Here is a 20,610-nt window from a genome sequence, read left to right as displayed (position 1 = left end):
ACAGTGCAGACTCAACATTGGCTGACATAATCTATAGTGACACACATTATCATAACCAGTAAAATCAAACAATTTAAAGTTTAAAGTGCTTGAGGTCACTTCTTACCGTCACCACTATTCCACAGTGTATGCACATTGAGAGATATAATTACAGACAATGCTCTGCATGTGAAATATCAGTCACAAAATCAAAACCTCATTTTTGAAATAAATAGATACAATTTCACTTGTTTATGTTTTTGCATTTGAATCCAAGATAGACAAATCAAAAATACCTTATATACTTGTCATCCTAGCCTTATCTGTGTACTCCTGCCATGATTTATTATGATCCAGATCATCCACAGATATCTACACGTGGATTATAGCGAAACACTTATTTCCAGCCTCCTCACTGCCCCTCTCACAGACTGTTTACCGGTCTCAGTGATGTCGATGAGGCCCAGCAGGTGCATCAGTTTGAGGAACATTATCACCAGGCAGACGATGCCAACTGTCTGGAGTCCCTCAGTCTCCCACCTTACGCTCATCTTCCCCTCTTCTTCTATCTTTTCTTCCACGGTCCTGTTTCCCCTCTTCTCCTACATTATTGGACTTCTCATACACCTCTACACATCTTTTAGTCCTTTCCTCTGGTCCTTTCTTCTTGTGTCTGAAACATCGTCACTCACGCATCATTCATCTTTGTCAGACACTTTTCCTCCTGCCGTCTTAAGTTCTCCTTTTACTCTTTTTTTGTTGTCCGCTCTTGTTCTAATAGAAGTTTTCAGATATTCCCTAGGATGACGAGCAGGTTCTGATGTTCTTTTATGAAGGCCAAGTAGTTCCGATTATTGCTGTAAAAGTACTTCATAGGAGAGAGAGAGCGAGAGAGAGAGAGAGAAAGAAAGAGAGAGAGAAATCCTTGAGAAAACTGGACCTCATTAATCCAAGCAAACGAAGAAAGGACCAACACAACATCCGACATCCATCCGCAGAGCAGTGACTGAGTGATTGACTTGCTCCCTCCCTCTCACCGCTTATCTTCTGACAATTAGAAATCCTGAAGAAAATGCAGAAAGCCACACACCTTCCCATTTCTAACTAAACTAAATATCAAAGCATTTAACACAACACTTTAAAATGGACAGGACTGAAACAGAGTTCAAACCATTGTTGATAAATGTGACTTTTTAATTTTAAAGAATAAGAGAGGGCGGTGTCATAGGTCAACAGGTGTCCTGAATCCAATTTCCCAGTCGTCTCTGTGATCCACTTTCTAACTGCTCTGCTCTCCGTCTCTCATGGGGCCAGTAACACAGATTTAAGATGAACTCAGTGGAATCCTGTCACATTATCATAGTCCTGTAATAACATGAAACGGAGAACAAATGCTCCCTCAGGTCCTGTGACACTTGTTCACAACTCGTATCACGCTCTCAGTTTATAGACGTATAGATGTATAGGTAAGTCAGTCAGTCAGACAGACAGACAGACTGACACAGACAGACAGACAGACATGGAAACAACAGATGAAAAAGTGAAACTATTAATATCCTTCCTCACCCTCAGTTAGTGTACAGATTATTGATGTTCCTCACTAAAATATCCTGCACGAGAGTCAAATGTGGAGTAAAAATATCAGATATTGGTATCTGAGAGCTCATACATCTCTTAAGACAAGGCTAGCTCAGGCATTGATGTCATCCCAAAATAGCCTCAGGCTGGACTCAACCCAAAATCGACATCAGAGCAGAAAGGACCAGACTAAAACAACAAGCCAAGGCCGACAATTTCATTTTGCAACAGATTTAACTCGGCTTCAGACACACAAGTTCAAACACGGGTACACACTGACACACCCATCTACACAGACAGAGTCACAGACTCTCACACAGGGGATTAAGAGCTTTATCTGATCAGAGGATTATTTGTCCATTTAATCAAATTATGCACTTTAAGTCAGTCAAACAGGTGCGGCACTGTGTTTGCGACGACACCTAAAGGAGGGCCCTAATCTATGAAGATGAATGTGTCGTGTCGATATATAAAATGTAATGAAGAAATTAATAAACAGCCTTTTCCATCATCATACTGCATTTACTTATTCAATATTTAATAGTTCTTTACTAACGTATTTATTTAAGATTTGTCTCCCTCTCACTGTGCCAAATGTTATACTGTATATTTGACCATACTGCCATCTGATGGTTGTGTAGCTGCATTGCTTTTTGTTTTAGATAGATAGATAGATAGATAGATAGATAGATAGAGAGAGAGAGTGTGTGTGTGTGTGTGTGCTGATCAGGCTAACTGGACATTCTCAAATAGTTCCACATGATAAAGATAATGAAGAGCTGCAGGTGAGTTAATAACAGTGCTGTTGGTAAATTAGTCCCACTGGGACATGAGGACGTAATGAAGTGGCAGGAGGAGGATGAAGACATATGAGGAGAAATTCTCAGGCTACTGAGGGGCAGTGAGTGTCCTTCAGGGTCCTGGAGGAGTACTCCAGGCTCCATATTTAGGCGGCCTCAGAGAAAGCCTGTTCAATACTGCATGTATAATTGATGTGCAGTAATGCTAAACCAGGGTGTAGACCCTGCCACAGTGGGAGGAGAAGGAGGAAAAGGCAGGGGAAATATTGGAAGAACTGCAGATTGAAGACATTGAGAGGAGTGATAAATTATGGAAGGGCATTACTGGTGTTTTTGTTGAATTTATTACTTATGATGCCGAGCCATCTGCAAAGCACTAATGTGCCGACTGGAGCCTTCCCACTGTAACTGACTTGGCACACTGACTGCAGGCCACTCTGACTGGTTGGCCTTCAGCCCAAAACTCTAATCAAAGGGAACTGCATCATTCAAAGAGCAGTATCTGATGTCTTCTTTACAGTCCCAAATGTACACAGTCTGTTGGCCCATCAATGCTTTATGGTATTTCCCTTAGTAGGCACAATAGAACATCCCATTAACATTTTTCCACTCTGATGCCATACATAGATTTGCTGACAGTCTATAATTAATAATGTATGTAGAGAAAAAAAATTACAGTAAAACAAATGTAATGTTTTCCAAATTTTTGTTTGTGTGTTTAAAGGAAGTCTTATTTAATGACATAGTGAGTGGACAGAAGGCCAAACACAGAGGAGACAACCTGGAGGAAAGATGGGCTCAAACCTATGGCTTTGTGATGTCATGGTCACTGTCATCAACAATTTTTAAAACTTTTTACAACAAGAATGCACATTTATGTATATATACACAATAGACAGGTTACATTTCCAATCCATTATTATGGCTCAGAATAACTCATTTCCATCAGTTCTTATATCTATTGTTAAAAAAGAACAATATGTTTGGTTATTGCCACATCTGTGTCCTGGGGGACAGCATCGTAACAGGATACCAAATAAAATGGACTATGTGTTTGAAGTTTAAATCTCAAGGATAATCTAAATATACAAGTTGACAAAATACAAAAAAGGTCCAGTTTTTTAAGGTAGACTTAATATTTAAATAAATAGATGTTGTGAACATCATTAACATCTTCTGGTATCCTTTATATACTTAATATTTTCACAATTTGGTTTTTAATGATTTTGTAACGACATACTGATAACTGTTTTTTGACAAAAGTTTTTTTTTATCAAAGACTCATCAAAAGAGCGGAAATCAGTCAAGTTGTGTGTGTTAATAAGATGAGATTTGTAGAGCTTTAATTGCGATATTGTGGCACTGTGATATTTTTGCTTGAGGTCATCATACTGTCAGAATCTCCAATGTCTAACATACAACAAGTCCTCCAGCCTGAACAACGATCCCATACCCTTCAACTGGTCAACAATTCATTGCATCGTTGTATTCCAAAAAAGAGTCCAGTAAGTTGATTTTAGTGTTTTATAAACACGCTAAAAAACAAGTGATATAGTCTGAGAATTGGGGAGGCAGTTTCAGAGCCCACTGCAGCAATCACAATTTAACAGCTCCAAGTATAGGTCTGAATGCACCCAATGATGATCTGATCACAAAAACCACATTCTGTTTAAGGGATGTATGTGGACACATTATTTTTATCAGCTGATGTTCTCTGACCTGCTGCAGTTTCATTGTGAAATAAAATGCTTTATGTTGTTTTAATTGTAATGGTTAAAATCTTGTGTCATGTTACAGCAGCGTGAGTCGTACTTTGAATCAATTAGTTCCTCCAAACTTTTGCTCATGCTCTCTATCTGTCACATGGGCCAATTCACAGACACACACTGTACAGTCAGAGTCCTTAAACACATAACTTTGCTCTTGCAAGCAACAAAGGATAGCTGTGTGGATGAACATCTGGTTGAAGCCAGGTCTAACCTCATGTGGTCCCAGGAGACACACCCAGGACACATGCTAATTGATCAGTGCACTCAGAAGTGATATTAAGTACATAGATTATAGTAGCATGTACCTGTTAGCCAGTAGAGGGGCCTCAAGTGGGCCCTTACCTTCAAACGAGGACATGGGCTCCAAAATGCCAAACTGCTTGAGAACTGCCATGAAAAGGATGATGACCACTCCGATGGCAAACAGCTCCATGCCCTGGATCCCCATGACTGCAGAACAGGTGGAAGCCCACTTTGGGCCAAGTCTTCACGAGAATGCCTGGCCTCGGGAAGAGACGATGGAACCTGGGCCGGCCTGAGCAGTGCTGGGCCAGGCCAGTCAATAACAAGCGTTGTTTTCAACAGGGGATGAAACAAGATGTGTCAGCAATCAGTCTGGTTGGCGAGTGACTGCATGGGTTTGTTTCCAGGCCCAGGGTGAAGCATGAGAATCAGGCCAGTGAGATGGATGAAGGCTGCGTTAATGTCAACACTGATGCTGAAGTGGAAAATATGTGGAAGTCGACATATATGGAAAACTGTCTTCTCTGGACCCATGAGGGAAAATGGGGGTTGTGTCCCGAGCCATTTATTACAATGCATTAAAGGAGACGTTTAGAGTCACTTTCCAAACTTTCCTCCTGCACACACACTCAGGAGCTCAGACTGGCCAAGACACAAGTTACATCTCATCCTCTTAATCCAAACAGCTATTATGACTCCTCGCCTCATAGTTTATGCTCATAAATCACATCTTGGTTTTAAATACAAAATGTCATCGGGGTAAAGCAAATAATTTGGCAAAGCCTTGATGCCCATGTTCATATTTTTCCTCCCATTAGGTGGGAGAGGCACCAGGTGAAGGCACGTAGCTTAACAAAATACAGAACACCGGAGAACAGAACATCACAATACTCAGGTCTTCTCATTTTCCATGTCTTCAAATTGCAAAACATTATGTGAGCCAACCACACAAGTCATTAGTGAAACCTCAGCTCTAAAAAGACAAAAAAAAGATACTGTTTATCTGCAAACTGAGGAAAACTTGGCTATCTAGTCTGTCTTAATATCTACAATATGAATCATTATAACAATAATAAAGATTTAGTGATCATCTGAAACATCCTTCTGTCAAGACACACAAAGCAGGTTTTCATGCCAAGTGAAAAGCAAGTCATCTAAAATCTAAACTGTTCATATAATCAAAAAAATAAAATTACTTATTGGACTTTTGATGCTTCAAATCAGCCAAATGACCCATTTTGACAGTCAGTAATCCTTTGGTCCACCAAACCTTTCAGGGCGGACTTAGTTATGCTCAAGTTGTTTCCTTGCCGAATACAGAGCCCTTCACTGTTTGTCCAAGTCCAGGTCCAGATATGGAAGAGTGTGGCCCAGTAGAAAATGCACTTAGAGCAGCAACAACAGCGAAAGCAGCAGTGTCCAGGGAGGGAAATCCTGAGAAAGTGAGAGGAGCTGCGGGGAATGAAACCTCCTCCCTACTGAATCTACCTCCTCCACATATACTTCTCCATCAATCCCTGAATTTATCTGTTGCGGCTTCGAGTTGCAACTTTTACTCCTTTCACTCACTCCGTCCGTATTGAACCACCTGAGGTTTTAAAAACAAAGTGCGCTGTCAAACTGAAACCTTCCACCCATCTTGATCTTCTTTTGGGCTCTCCTTAATCCACCACACTCCTCCTTTTTCTTCGTCTGTCCATCTGATTTGCTTTTGCACCCCGGAGCTTGCCACCTCCTCCTCCTCTTTCTTCTCCTCCCTTCATCCCTTCCGTCATTCCATAACTTTGGCCGACCACAGACTTTCTCTCCCCCTCTGCTCAGCTTTCTCTCTCCACAACAAACTGCGACCTTCCTTCACGACCACGTCCACCGCATTGTCTCTTTGTCTCTTCCCTCTGCATCCAGAGATGGGTTTACTCAAAATATGTTCCTTTTATTGTTACTAAAACATTAAAAAAAATATCTGTAATTTCTCCACAAACTCTGAATATCTTACAGAGATAGAGACATGTATATGGACCGCCCCCTTTTACAACATTAGAAGGAGAATCCCAGACTGAGAGACAGTTTTGTATCCTATCATTTCTCATCCCATGATCACTATTTTTCATCTTCTACAGTTATTTTATATTTTTAATAGTTGCACTCTTTCCTTTTTATGCAGTTATTCCACATTGCTCATATTTGTATTAAATTAAGATCTTATAGAAGTCATTGTACCTTATTTCAGGGTTCCAGATTGCGTCTCAGTCTGTATGAAAGGCATTCTGATTTTCCTCCGTGTTTTGCTTCATATTTCGTCTTTTGTGGTTGTTTTAGTGTGATCGTCTGAAATGTTGCGTCAAACAAGTTGCTGTGTCCGGGCCTTGGACTTGCACTTAGTGATCCATCCATGATTCTACCAAACTTCCGGGAATATGTGTCAGTTTGCCACAGATTACATGGAAAATTTTTATTAGTGTGTGCGTCTAAGTGTGTAGAGATTGAGAGAAAGTGTGGTGTGGTTTTAGTGTAACTGATGACTCTGCACTTGCTAATGCATCTAGATAAGAGGAGAATGATTGTGTGTGTGTGTGTGTGTGTGTGTGTGTGTGTGTGTACCTGGTATTCCTTATGTTGTGGGGACCTACATCTGTTTACACAGTCTCAGTATGGGGACTTGTCTTCCTAAAATCAAGTCCCCATAAGGTAAATTACTAAATTAGGCTGAGGTTAGGTTAAGGTTAAGATTAAGGTTAGGGATAATGCAGTGTTTAGACTGTCCTCTGAAGTCATGGAAACCAGTGTGTGTGTGTGTGTGTGTGTGTGTGTGTGTGAGAGATAGGAGATAGGAGACATAAATGGGAGGCCAGCATGAGAGAGATCAATATCTTATGTGGTGACAGCACTGGAGCAAACCCCATTGTCTCCTCTTTCTTTGGGTTAACCCTAACCCTAAGAAAAAAACGAAGTAAAAAATAGCTAAAAAATAAATTGTCTACTGTTCGATCAGTCACCCTAAAGTTTAAATCTGCATTTCAGTTTCCACTTTGTGGTGGAGAGTCGATCAAGTGACTGGTATTCACTCACTCATCCCACACAACATGCCATGCCTGTACAGTAGCTATCTTTGTGCTTTACTTCAGTAATGTGCATTAGAGGCTTTTTTTTCTCTTTGATGCTTTAGTGTAGTGAGCTGGTGTGGTCCGTGTGTGTGTGTGTGTGTGTGTGTGTGTGTGTGTAAGCCATTAGGACACTAACAGGTTTTTAAAAGGTATACTTGATGCTGCCTGCTGACACAACAGTCAGTAATTGGGGGGAGAGGACCCAGACTGTTTCCTCACAGTCAGACACATCAGCAAACATCACCTCGATCTTCACCACAGTCAAAGGAAGAGGATGTAAGTGTAAAAGTCAAGACCATTAAAACCTCTCGAATGTTGTAAAATCATGTAATGACTATTTTCACATGTTTATATTAAGTGTTTTACTGTTCGCTGAATTGGTGAAATTCAAAATGTGTAATTAGAAATGCATGTTAGCAGAATCACAGTGATCTAAGTAAGTATTTAAGTTGTGAAGAACTGCAGTGTGGCTTATGGTTGTAGGATCAAATACTAGTACTTTAAATCCATAACAATCAAGGTGTTCTAATACAGATGATTAAGGTTACAATTGATTACACATAACATGACATTGTTATTATATCAAGATATGCAACACGTCTGAGCTCTTGTCCCACACACATTCATTAGAGAAAGCAAGTGTGGAAAAATTAGAGAGAACCAAAAGAGTGATGGGGTGAAATAGTGAATGATGTGATGACAGATGATAATGTGGAGGTAAAGTCATGTCAATTCCTACCTGAGCGATGGTACCTGGCTGCACTGTGGCCGCAGTGAGCGAGGCAACTGGGCCGAGAGAGGCGCCTCCTGGCCTCCACAGAGAAAGCGGCCATCACAGCTCCCATTATGCAGATGGACTACGACCAACACCACAACACCAACAACAACACCAACAACAACACGGCTCCTAACAAGCTGCACCGAGATACTTTCGACCATGCAAGAGATCCAGGGAGGTCTAACAAGACGAGATGCAAACTTAAAAAGACTAAATGTTGAGGCTCAGTCATGCAGATCAATGCTAAATGAATGATTTAAATGATGCTATGATTCCTGGCACTATACATCTGAGATCAGGGTTAGAAACAGGAGCTGTTTGAAAGACGGAATCTCAGGTACTGACAAAAGCAAAGGTTTGTCACTGTGTCAGGTGAGCGTGTGTGTGTGTGCGTGCGTGCGCACATGCTTTTGTCAAAGGCCACATTTGTAAATCTGTTTGAGATTTTTTTTGACACCACGTCACAGTAAGAGAGATGAAAAAGGAGGAAGAGCCCAAACAGGCCTGAAGAGGATCTGACCTTTCACATCACACACACACACATGCCACACCTCCACATTTGTTTTTCTGTCTGTCTGTCTGTCTGTCTGTCTGTCTGTCTGTCTGACTCCCTTCCTCTTGTCTGTCAGGGTCATGTCATGTCTCTTTTACTTGAACTTTGTCTTTCACGCCTCGTCCTGTATGATTCTAGAAACCCCTCCATTATTTCACTTGAGACAATCACATAATAACAAATTCATTTTGGGGAAATGTTTACGTTATGACGCTCCAGTTTGCTTTTTTCCACTAAAATACACTCAGCAAAAAATTAAACATTTTAATAGTCAGTATTAGTCATCCACCCGACAGGTGAGACATAAAAAGGCATGATTATTGCACAGGTGTGCAATGGATTATTGTAGGATTTTAACAAGATGTCAATCAAAAACTTCTTCTGTTTTCTTATTAGAAATATTATTGTCAAAATACAAGAAAAATATTATTCTCATCACATGGCAGTGTAATCACAATCACACGGTCTTAAAAAAACTTTAAGGTGCAAAAAAATAAATAAATCACAAAATATGATGAAAAATGTTAGATCATTGTGTTGCATATCATCATCCAGTAACACTTTCTTTTTATTGTCTGTAAATACTTCATTTATGCTGTTTTGCTATTGCTGATTTATGAAAAGAAAACAAGTTGGTTGGCATAACTGCCATTAAACTAATGTATTGTCAGAAGGGCAGCAGGTACACAGTGATGCTCTAGTTTGCTGAAAGTTGGTTGAATTCTCTACTACTGCAACCGTTATGTCAATTAACTAAATGATCAGTGACTTCCATCCTCTTGAATATGAACATTTTCTCATTATCTTCATCTTATGTGACGATAAACTGAATATATTTGGCATCTGAACTGTGGAATTCCTGTTGTTGAATTCCAGGAAATGCATATTCTTTTTTCCTCTGTAGGCATGTATGATTGTCCCCTCTGACCACTAGAGGGCACTGTGCACTAAGCAATATAGCAAGGCTCACATTCATTCACGAGTACTATGCACGTGGGAAGACAAGGAATTGAAACATGAGAAAATGGATCAAATCGCAGCTCAGCTGCAAAACAATATGGTAGATATTCTGCGGTTTGTCACATCCTCACTTTCTGTGTTTCACAGAAAATACTTGATTAATAGTAAGAAATGAAAAAAAAGCTACAAAGAAGTATTAGATTGCAAGAAGTGAAGCCTTTTATCCCTGTGAGTGTCTGTACACACAGAGCAGTGAGCTGAGAAAACAGCGAGCCACAGGACTGAAACCTCTGATGATTTCTTCACATTACATCCACACTCCATATCTTTTTAATGCCTCTTTCCGAACAACCTGCTCCAGGGACTTAGGATAAAAACTGAAGATGAAAACTGCCCTCTCTAAATTCATCTTTAATTAGCTTCCTCTTTGCCATCACTGCAGAACTTTAACACTGGTCTTTCAGCTTTTTCTCCACTCACCCACTCAACTGCTGAATGTGTTCCAGTTCAATGCAAACACGTAACTTCCACAAGAGAAAATCTCCTCAGCCACACAAGTTCAAAGCCCTCACACCCTTAGCTGTGTAATTAAAACAGGGACCTTTCTCCTCTCCCTTTGCCCAAGTTGGGTTTTTAATCATCTCGTTTCTCTTTCCAACATCCAAACATGTCTGAACATGTGTTTCTCATGTCCCTCTTCACGGCTAAGACAGAATTAGGTTTAGCAAATGGATCAGTGGAGACTGTATTATTTTATTATTATTATTTATTTATTTATTATTTAAGGCCCAGAAGGGACTGGGGCAGAAAATCGGCCTCAATCACGTGTCACCTCTTGTTTTATTATTATGTTATTATGATATCTGACTCCAGATGTGAAAGAAAGGCAGAATTGTTTCATTTGTTCACTCTTGAGTGTCTTATATTTGGTTACGTTGCCATTTAAAAATGAGAGAATTTGTTTGTAAAAAAAAAAAAAAAGGGTCTAAAAGGACCATTGGCCCCTGGAAATCTACACATTATCAAATCTGAACAAAGCAGGAAGCAACAGAGGACAGTTCTTCCTGTGCAGAGAACATTCATCATCATCAGGTCCTATCTTTTCCGAGGACAAGTTAACGCTCCACCCTGAGGTGTCCTGAGGTGTCTATATTGGACATGATAAGTCAGTGAAGACAGATGAGGGAAGGACATCGTGCTGATTCAGCTGACGATGGTCTGATGAAACAATGTGTTGGATGATAGGAGGAGGACAGAGGATAGACATCTAATACTGTATGTCTAATCAATGATGAGCGGAAAGGACAAACCGACTAACTCAAGAAGGACGGACCAGTGAAAAGAATAAAGCAACAATACAAATAAACAACAATAATAGTAATAATTAAACCAGAAAATGAACAAAGTCTCTTTTACTTCAACAATATCAATCATTTGATAGAAACATTTGCCAAAGCACATATTATGGAAGCTTCCTTCTGGTACGATTTAAGAATAATAATCTAAGATAAACAAGACATGTTCTAACATTCACCTTGATATAAAAATGCATGTATTATTTTGACTGACTCTCTAAGTACTCAAGATAAATGATCATTTGACTTCTTTAGCCTCAAAGTATTAGACATAGAATTAGGTTTGGAGGGGACATGTCTCTCTGGTGGAAAAAAAAAATACTGCATGATGACAGACCCTAAGTGGACACTGCCTTTTGCATTGTATTTGATATATGTATTTTATGTCTTACATGTCTATCCAACTATTTATTACTGTATATACTTCTTCTCCTTTCAGGGTAGCAGGGCCAGCAGCAACTCTTCCAGCCATAAGCCAAGTTTATTAGGTCACTTATTCGATGAAGCAGCAAAGCAACGCATTAATGTAGTGGAGTAACAAGTCAAATATTTCCCCTGAAATGTAAGTTATGACAAAAATAAATACACAATATATAAGTACAGGTATCTCGACAATATATTAAATAAATGTAATTTACAGCAGTGATTCAGTAACAAACAATACACTGCAAATACAAGAAATGATATGTATGATGTCAAAAACAGTTGCCTTTCTCTTTCTTAGTACAATATTGTAAGGACTGGGCCCTACAATAATTTCGTGCTATAAAAATAAAATGAATTTGATTTTATTGAAACTGTTTGTTGAATATAAAATGTCTAAAGGAAGGAGAAAAACCTTTTTCAAGCCGAGACAGAATAAAAAAAAGGAAATACCTTGAGCAAGCGTCCCAGTGATGAAGCCAAAGAAGCAGCGCAGCAGCTTGGCCATCTCCCTTTCGCACTCTGCCTTGCATGTATTCATCATATAACCTTTGACCACCAGCACCATACAGCGTGAAAAACCACAGAGAAATATAGCGTCTCAGGACAAATCCGGTCCAAAAGGCCCACAAAGGTGAGAGGATTAATCAGGAGGGGCTGGCTGAGGCACCAACAAACTGTTCAACTTCTTTTGAATTTGCTGTCCAGGCGCCTGTGTCCATTCAGACAACACACTAACCTGGTGTTCCAGTTTGTTTACAGGTGATGTTCCCTCCCACCTTTTCTTCTTCTCTCCTCTTTCATTTGTTTCTCCCTCCTCTACCCTTGTCGCCTCAGAGGACGGAGGTGAACTGAATCTCTCTGGTCGCTGGTGTTGTTTCATATGACCAAACCTGCCAAACCACAACTCACTACAGAGACGCACAACAACACTCCTCCTGTTTCAACCTTCACCAGGCCGCCATGCTGCATGGTCATGGGGACACGCTCGCCCTCTCGAGTTCATCTCACCGCCTCCATCACACAGAAGTCATGCAGATATGAGTCGCAGGAGTATTTGACAGCTTCTTTGTCTGGCTTCCATATCGCCTCCTTCCTCATATTACACTTTTCATATTACAGTCACACATATCTCCTTTTCCGCTATTATATGGCCTTATTATTTCTCTGTGTTATGTTCTAATATCACATGAAAATTATTTTACATCTCCTAAATTCTGGGTTAGAGAGACTTTCAGTCACACAAGAGAAAATGAACTATAACATCATCCATCCATCCATTCTCTACCACCTATGGTCAATTTAGAGTGTCCTATTTAAGTGTTAAGAAATATTTACAGGTTTCAGTTTGTCAAGTGTAAAGACTGCTGTTGACCTCACATGCTCTCACACAAACAGAATCAGGATTGGAGCCAGCGCTTTCAAAAGTTTGGAGATAAAAATATTAAGTTATGGAGATAATATCTCCCAAACAAATCCCCATCTTCCAGAGAAATGTAAGATTACACCCATTCTGCTACTACTGTGATGATTATGTGGTTTTTTTTCATGTACACGTTGAATTATATTTTTGTTGTTGACAGTGAATGGATGAAGCATTTTCCACACTGCCACGTACATAAATTCTGGTGTGGGGATTAAAAAAAACAACTCCTTTCCTTTTTTCTTTATTAAACCAGACCAAACAGAGGGGAAATTATTAATCCATCAGCTAGCAATAAAACTGATGAATGACTTGATTTTAAAAACTATAATTGCACAACAGGTCAGATTATCATCAGTGTGCTCCCTGACCTGCAGAGCAAGCATATTTCATTCTCCACAGGCTTCAGCTGCAGTTCTGCTCATCCGTGAAGTGAACCAGAGCAGCTCTGTCCAGACAAACGTCGTCACCACCATCCCAACTCTCTGACTGACACACGCCTCCTTATCTTTCTGTGCTTCCACTATTTTCAGCCTTGGGTCATTTTCTAAAGTGGAGCTCAGTAACAAAGCTGAGTCTCTACTCATGAAATAGCTCCTAATCTCACCCTGCTTCTCTTTCTTTTTCAATGACAGTTTTTCCTCCTAACTGTACTTATGTGTGAACTGCAAAAAAAACCAACCCCTTTCATCTGTTTTGTAAGAGAGAGGATGATCTGCACCTGATAAAGACTGATCACCTGCATGTCGGGAAAAGTTCAGTCAGTCAGTCATCATCTACCGCTTTATCCTCCACCAGAGGGTCGCGGGGGGTGCTGTGCCAATCTCAGCTACATCGGGCGATAGGCGGGGTACACTCTGGACAGTTCGCCAGTCCATCGCAGGGCCACACACAGCTAGAGACAAACAACCATGCACTCTCACACTCACTCCTATGGTCAATTTAGAGTGTCCAATTTACCTATCCCCACATTGCATGTTTTTGGACTGTGGGAGGAAGCCGGAGAACCCGGAGAGAACCCACGCACACGCGGGGAGAACATGCAAACTCCATGCAGTTCCAACCGGGGCTCAAACCCGGGTCTTCTCGCTGCAAGGCGAGAGTGCTAACCACTACACCACCGTGTGGCAGGGAAAAACTGTCAGCAACTATTAGACTTGTGTAATACATATAAACAAAGGACTGAGTAGATTTAATTGGGGTACAAGAAAATTTCAAGCACATGAAAATTGATTGAAAAAATGTGTCTTCCAAGAGATGTTTCTCAGCATCTCCACAACGTTCAGACCAATTATCTGAGTAGTGGGCAACAATGATTTTGGTCAAATAATTTAAACATGTAAAACCTTCAACAGTTTGCTGTTGTCACCACATGGGGCTGCCAGAGAACAAAACTGCCTGTGAAACACTGAAGGGGGAAAAAAGAATAAAGTGCTCCTACAGCACTAGAGCCAAGGGACAAGAAGGACGGTCACCTGATGCAAAGTGTGCATGTGTGTATAATTATCTAATCTCTGCCACCCATCTGCTCACCCACTCCTGAGACCACAACATTCTTTGTCCAATATCGTCACTTCCTTCTGCACGTGACCAAACCATCTCATTCTTGACTCTCTTTCTTTATCTCCAAACTGTTCAACCTGAGCTGTCCCTCAAACATGTTCATGTCTAATCCTGTCCATCCTGGTCACTCCCAACAAAAATCTCAACATCTTCAGTTCTTCCACTTCCAACAACGAGTAGAATGTGAGAGTAGAGAGTGTCTCTCGCAGGAGGTTGAATTGACCTCAGGCCTCAGAGACAAGTCATAATTACACACACTGCCTCTTCTGGTTTATATACACTTCTGTGGATTCTGAGGTGATGTTTATTTTCTCATGATTATGACCTCACTATGTATGAAGTAGTTACAGATCCAACATAAGATACCTGTTTTCATGTTTCCCTGCAGGCAAAAGATCAATTTTGCACAGTCACACCTGGACCACTGGGTGGAGCACTGACACAGTCAATGAACGAGACCAGTTCAGGTCAACACGCTGGCTGGCTTCAAACCTTTAGAAAGCCCTATGAACCAGTTTCCATTACAACATTGACTGATAAGAGAATAAGAGAGAGTGACAATTTAAATAGAATAAATGATACTACATCACACTACAGCACATATTTAGCTCTAGTTTCACTCGCTACAAACAATGTCTGTGACGTATGAGAGACAATGCTAAAGGAAAGCTGTTCCTTTGGCAGACAGCTACATCTGTGCTCCAGAGGTTTTACCTATGTAACATGTGTGTGTATGACTTATCCTACAGAGTATTATTTCAAATAAAGAAACTGGTTTATGAGGAGCTGCAGTGCATCACAGGTGCAAATGAATGTACTTTTCTTTGCTAAGCCTTCTGCACAGCTTCAATTTCTTTTTTCAACATAAAGTCCTGTAATAACAAACGAGATGAAACATCATGTGTAGTAAAGTGTACTGTCATGTAATGCATGGATGTTCTTCCCTTTTATACTGGATCCACACATTAAACACAAGGTTGATTACGCACTCTTTCCACCCAAACCCAAACACTGTGTCCATGCATAAATAACTGTCTCACCATGTATTTATTTATAAATGCAATGCAAATGAACATTTATTTTGTGAATATACTGGCTGCACCACTGATCTTAGTGAAGCCATGGTCATCCTGACTTAATATAATTCCTATCTTATATAAAGCCACTTTAAAAAACTATCAACTGTACCAACATTTATGGACCAGTTGGAACTTGTTTTGTTTTGGTTGTGAAAGTGAAAAATGATGAGAGGCTGTTTTGGAGACACAGAGGCGAAGGATATATATGTGGGCTGCATCGCAGTACTCCAGCATGTCTGTGTAGAGAATATTAATGGTCTGTTGAGGTTGATAAATGAGCGTATTCAACTAAATGATCTCTGGGTACTTGACCCTGGGGTCAGCTGCCCAGCACAATGAGTCAGTTGTACCCAGTGAGACCTCAAGAGGCAAGGAGAGGTCCAGCTGGTCAATTCACCGATCAATTCAAATACTGTTAATCACATTTCATTATGCATTTCATCACATTGTTAGTCTCGCCAGCACAAAGCACTCATTCCACATCAGACTCTCCTCCCGCTCACCTTTGTCCTGTGGCTGTGTGCTGGCAATGATCCATTTGACCAGGCAGCATTTCATCAGAGCTTTCCGGGAGAACCGTGGCTTCTGCCACTTTGCTGAATCCTTCACTCTTCCTGGTGCAGGCTCCACACCATTAGCGTCTCCCAGAAGGCTGCCATCGACCACCTTGCCATCTGCCTGTGTGTGGAGGACAGTGGAGGAGAAGAGAGCTCAGGGTCAATATGGAAAGTAAACAAACAGGGATGAAATATGGTTGGAATGATATGAGCAGCCTCTGTTAAAAGATAGTTCAGCTCAGTTTAGGTTTGTGGAAATAATGAGGTTTCATCACCAGAGGGTTGCTTCACCTTTAAAAAGCATACTTGAACTTCAGTGCAACAATCAGTCTTTTATAATGTGATCAGGCAGCTGTCATGACCCTAGGACGTTTACCTCTGATCCTAAATGAGTTTGAAGTTGTTGAATTTCTGTTGATTTCTTGTGAGATTGTGAAAATCAAAATGCATACAGTGAGAGAGGATAAAAATAAACAGTAAAACCATAGTACCTGTGGAACAGGAAGCTAAACTGAACGTATGATCCATCCAAGACACGGAGCACAGAGACTACAATCGATGTACAAGGTAAGGCAGGGGTAATTAATTGACAGGTGAAACACTTTACGGTGGGGCAGACTATTACCAGTGGGGTAAATGATACAAAGGCAGAAAGTAAAACAGGACGCTGAGGCAAAGTACAGAAAACACATAAAGGACATGAACATACAGCAGAAATACTGATCAAAAGAAAACCAAATACACCCATTAAAAAAAGACTAAACTCAATAATCATTACCAGAGATAGAGGTCCTGGAATCATGACAACTGCGAGGACCTTCTTAAATGCTGTAATGCTGTGACACACTCTCAGGTCGTTACATGAAATGCTCTGCTGTACTGTGACTACTCAGCATCACAGTCAGATAACACTGCCAGACTCATGATGGACACTTAAACAAGAGTCATTAGGAGATGACATGTCCCCCCAGATCACTTAGTGCCATCTGTTTCCCTAAGTAATAGAGAAAACACACACACACACACACACACACACTCATAATATCCCTCTGCATTGTATGTCTAGGGCTAAAATAGTTTAAGTGTGTGTGCGTTCTGACCTTTTCTGGCATAAACTCTGGACCAGTAGTCCTCATGGAGACCAATACCTGGTCTTAATGAGGCAGAACCTCATTTCAGGTTCAGGTTGGGTGTTCGATATTAACTTGTTGTGGTTAATATTTGGAATAATGCTTTGTTTAGTCTGTCCAAATGAATGGAAGTCATTTCAGTGTCTGAAGAAAAATAGGTGCGCAAACCTGTGTGTGTGCGTGTGTGTTTGCATATGTGTGTGTGTGTGTGTGTGTGTGTGTGTTTGCATAAGAGTGTGTGTGTGTGTGTGTGTGTGTGTGTGTTTAGCCCCAGTGTTGCCTCAGGCCTCTACTGTCCAGCAGAGATTCAGGGAAGGCTGCAGAGCTCACTCTTCAGCTCCTGCTACTGTGAACTTAAGTAATGAATTAGACTTTTTACATTTTTATTAGACTCTCCATGTGGTGTAGAGTAGCCTCGAGTGTAGGTGTTAACATGAGCTTGTTTGCAAAGGGTTCCAGCGATCGAAGAACATTATTGTGCATTTGATGTCTTGCTTTTTCACACCCTGTTAACTACAAGTCCAATATTCAGTCTCTCTCAAATCACTCCTAAGGGAAACATCTCGCTTTTTACTTTGCATCTTCAGACAAAACAAAAATACAGAAGAGAAATACAACAATCCATACGCTAATGCAAAACACTTAAAACACCCCCAACAATATGTAGAAGTATCAGAATCAGCACGTATAAGACAAAAACAACAGGAGAGCCTGGCTAATACGCACAAGAACTTGAAACTAACGTTAACAATTAAACACTGATTACAAGGTAACACGACAAACTGTTGATGAACAAAGGCAAACACAAACAACAGAAGGGAGAGGAGGTAACGAAGGAAGGAAGAGATGAGGGGAATTCACGAGGAAGGAAACAGAGAAGGGCTGAAAGTAAATAGGGAGAATACACACGAAAGAAGCAAAATTACAAAGTAAAACAGGAAGTAGAATAGGAAAAGATACACAAGGAAAGATACTACAAAGCCAAAGCTACAGCTTTATCTGGACTCCAGACCTTTTACCTATAACATATCTAAGTATGTATAACTTATCCTTTTCAAATAAAGACAGAGGTTTACAGTATGTTTGTCTGCCACAGCTGCAGCTTTTCTTTGCTAAGCCTTCAGCACAGTCTAATTTTTTTTTATTAACGTGCAAGAACATAAAGTCATGTAATAACAAACAAGATCAGAGTGGATTTAAAATGGCCGATCTACATGTTTTAAAGATGTGCATAATGCATGGGTGTTGTCTCCATTTAGACTAGATCTACACAGTAAACACAAGGTTGTTGACACTATTTTACCTCCAAACGTCATGATGTTATATGACAAGGATACAACACAACTGTAATTCTCCGTTAGTGCCTTTAGGGCCATCTCCCCTCCAAACAGAAAAAACACACATTGCCAGTTTTTAAATCGAAATCAATAAGATCAAAGGGAACTTAACATATTTAATAAGAGTATCTCAAATAGAGTTGAACACTGATTAAAGGGTCATCAGGCAACTTCTGTGCCCGTTGCAGTTCCTGTTTTGTCGCTGTTATAAAGACAGTATAAAGGTACTTTTCCTCAGAGCCTGTGTTGTGTTATAATAAGCACAAAAACACGCAAAAACAAGACAGACAACAGAAGAACGATATCCACGTTGTTCATTTTGGAGAGAAATTTAAGGCTACTTGATTTAAGTAAAGCAGCATTAGGGTTTAAGTAAGAAAACATTGAGTAAGTTCCACAAATGAACCTGATAGCAACATCGTGGATGCTTCAATTAATAATGGATCGATTTCACATGATGTTCATCATTTTACTGCTGGAGTTACGATTTGTATATTTTCTTCTTGTCTTCATTTAAATCATCATTAAGTCATCGCTGCAGTAGTAAAGTGTTAGAAACGCTTGGATGCCTTCGTCTGATTATGCACCCACACATCCTCAGTTGTTTTAGCCAATTAAATAATCATGTAGTCTTTTGTAGTCGCTCAACATATGGCCGTGATATCTTTGGGTGAGGTTGGATTTCAAAGGGTTTGGCTCTCGTCCACTGACACTGAGTGGACACATGAAAAATACGAGCTATCTTTAGTCCTGGAGACAAATGAGATGACGTGATTATATCTGTGATATAATGTGTTACATCAGCTTTTCAAGAAATCAGGGTAAATGTTAATGTTATGTTCAGTTACATTCTTAAATACATAGCCTAATGAGTCATTAAAAGGCTGGTTTTTGTTCATTTTCATTCTCCGCTCAGATTCATCATTGTGTCTCTTACTATGCTCGACCATCCCCCTAAACTCATTCATATTTAGTGTTTATCCTCTTTCATCGGTCTTGATAAATTTGACATTTAAATTAGTTTTTTTGCCGCAATATATTTGGCAATTTCTTTCCTTCTAATCTCGGCATCCTTTAGTTTATTTTATAGCAAACACCGGCTTAATCTGATTTTATTTTATTTAGCAAGAATGCTTTTTGTCACGGTCCCAACAAGCTCTTTTTAATCTGCTCCTGCTGGGCTTATGCAAAACACACACACACGCACGCACACACACACAGAATACATGTGTACAGCGTACAGTGTGAGTAGGAAGATGAAAGAGGTGAACACAGAATAAACAGAGGCTCTGTTTACTCTGTCGGGAGGACAAGAATGCAAAGGATGAGAGAGGATGAACACTGTTTGATCCCATGGGCGTCTGACCATGCAGAGCCTTTACTTCACGACAGAAAGAGAGGAAATTAGAGCAGAGGGGAAAGGGTGTGAGGAGAACGGGGTCTACTCGAATTCCTGGAAGAACTGAAATCAATTAGCATAATGAATTGCGGCCTATCTGAGCAGAAGAGGAAAGGACGGCCAGGGTACAGAGGGCTGCAAGATAGAGGAGATGAAGATATGAAAGCACTTTGCTGGCGAGTGCATCTGCAAGGCTGATGTACTTCCCACAAACACACAGGGTCAAACCTAAGGACCAATGGAGAGAAAATATGGAAACTATTGTACTTTTACCAGTTATTTACAGATTAACAGTGGCAAAGCGGAGTCAAATGAATACAGATTAGAAAGGTGGAGGCACGTATGTAGCAGTGGTGTTACCTGTACACTTAAACACACACTTTAGATAATAGATATCTATCCACTTTCCTGACACAGGTTATTAATCCTAGTCTCTCACCTTTCTGTGTTAGATGTGGTCAGGAAGAAAGAACCTTCTCGAGGGTTTATTGTCAGGGATTAGATCTACTTTTCATAAGTATGCTTCACTCAAAGCAGTCATGCTTTAACAAACTCTTAACAAACTTAACAAACCCGCCAT

At 40.3% G+C, this 20,610-nt stretch overlaps 1 protein-coding gene across 3 annotated transcripts in view; it reads right to left on the bottom strand.

Moving 5' to 3' along the window:
- The window catches only part of kcnip3b (Kv channel interacting protein 3b, calsenilin), a 46,548-nt gene that overhangs the window by 4,433 nt on the left and 21,505 nt on the right, over positions 1–20,610 (bottom strand). The window contains exon 3 of one of the 3 annotated variants that reach the window (XM_058637018.1): positions 16,111–16,285. In XM_058637018.1, the coding sequence (XP_058493001.1) occupies positions 16,111–16,285 (175 nt within the window). Of the gene's footprint in view, positions 1–418; positions 1,410–4,468; positions 6,265–16,110; positions 16,286–20,610 lie in introns of those variants that run through there. The other 2 variants (XM_058637020.1, XM_058637019.1) reach the window with 2 other exon arrangements.

This window comes from Solea solea, chromosome 8 (genome assembly GCF_958295425.1).
Source record: "Solea solea chromosome 8, fSolSol10.1, whole genome shotgun sequence".
In the NCBI taxonomy this organism is placed as follows: domain Eukaryota; kingdom Metazoa; phylum Chordata; class Actinopteri; order Pleuronectiformes; family Soleidae; genus Solea; species Solea solea.
The sequence above is the reverse complement of the archived record's forward strand: the minus strand, read 5'-3'. Positions and strand labels throughout refer to the sequence as shown.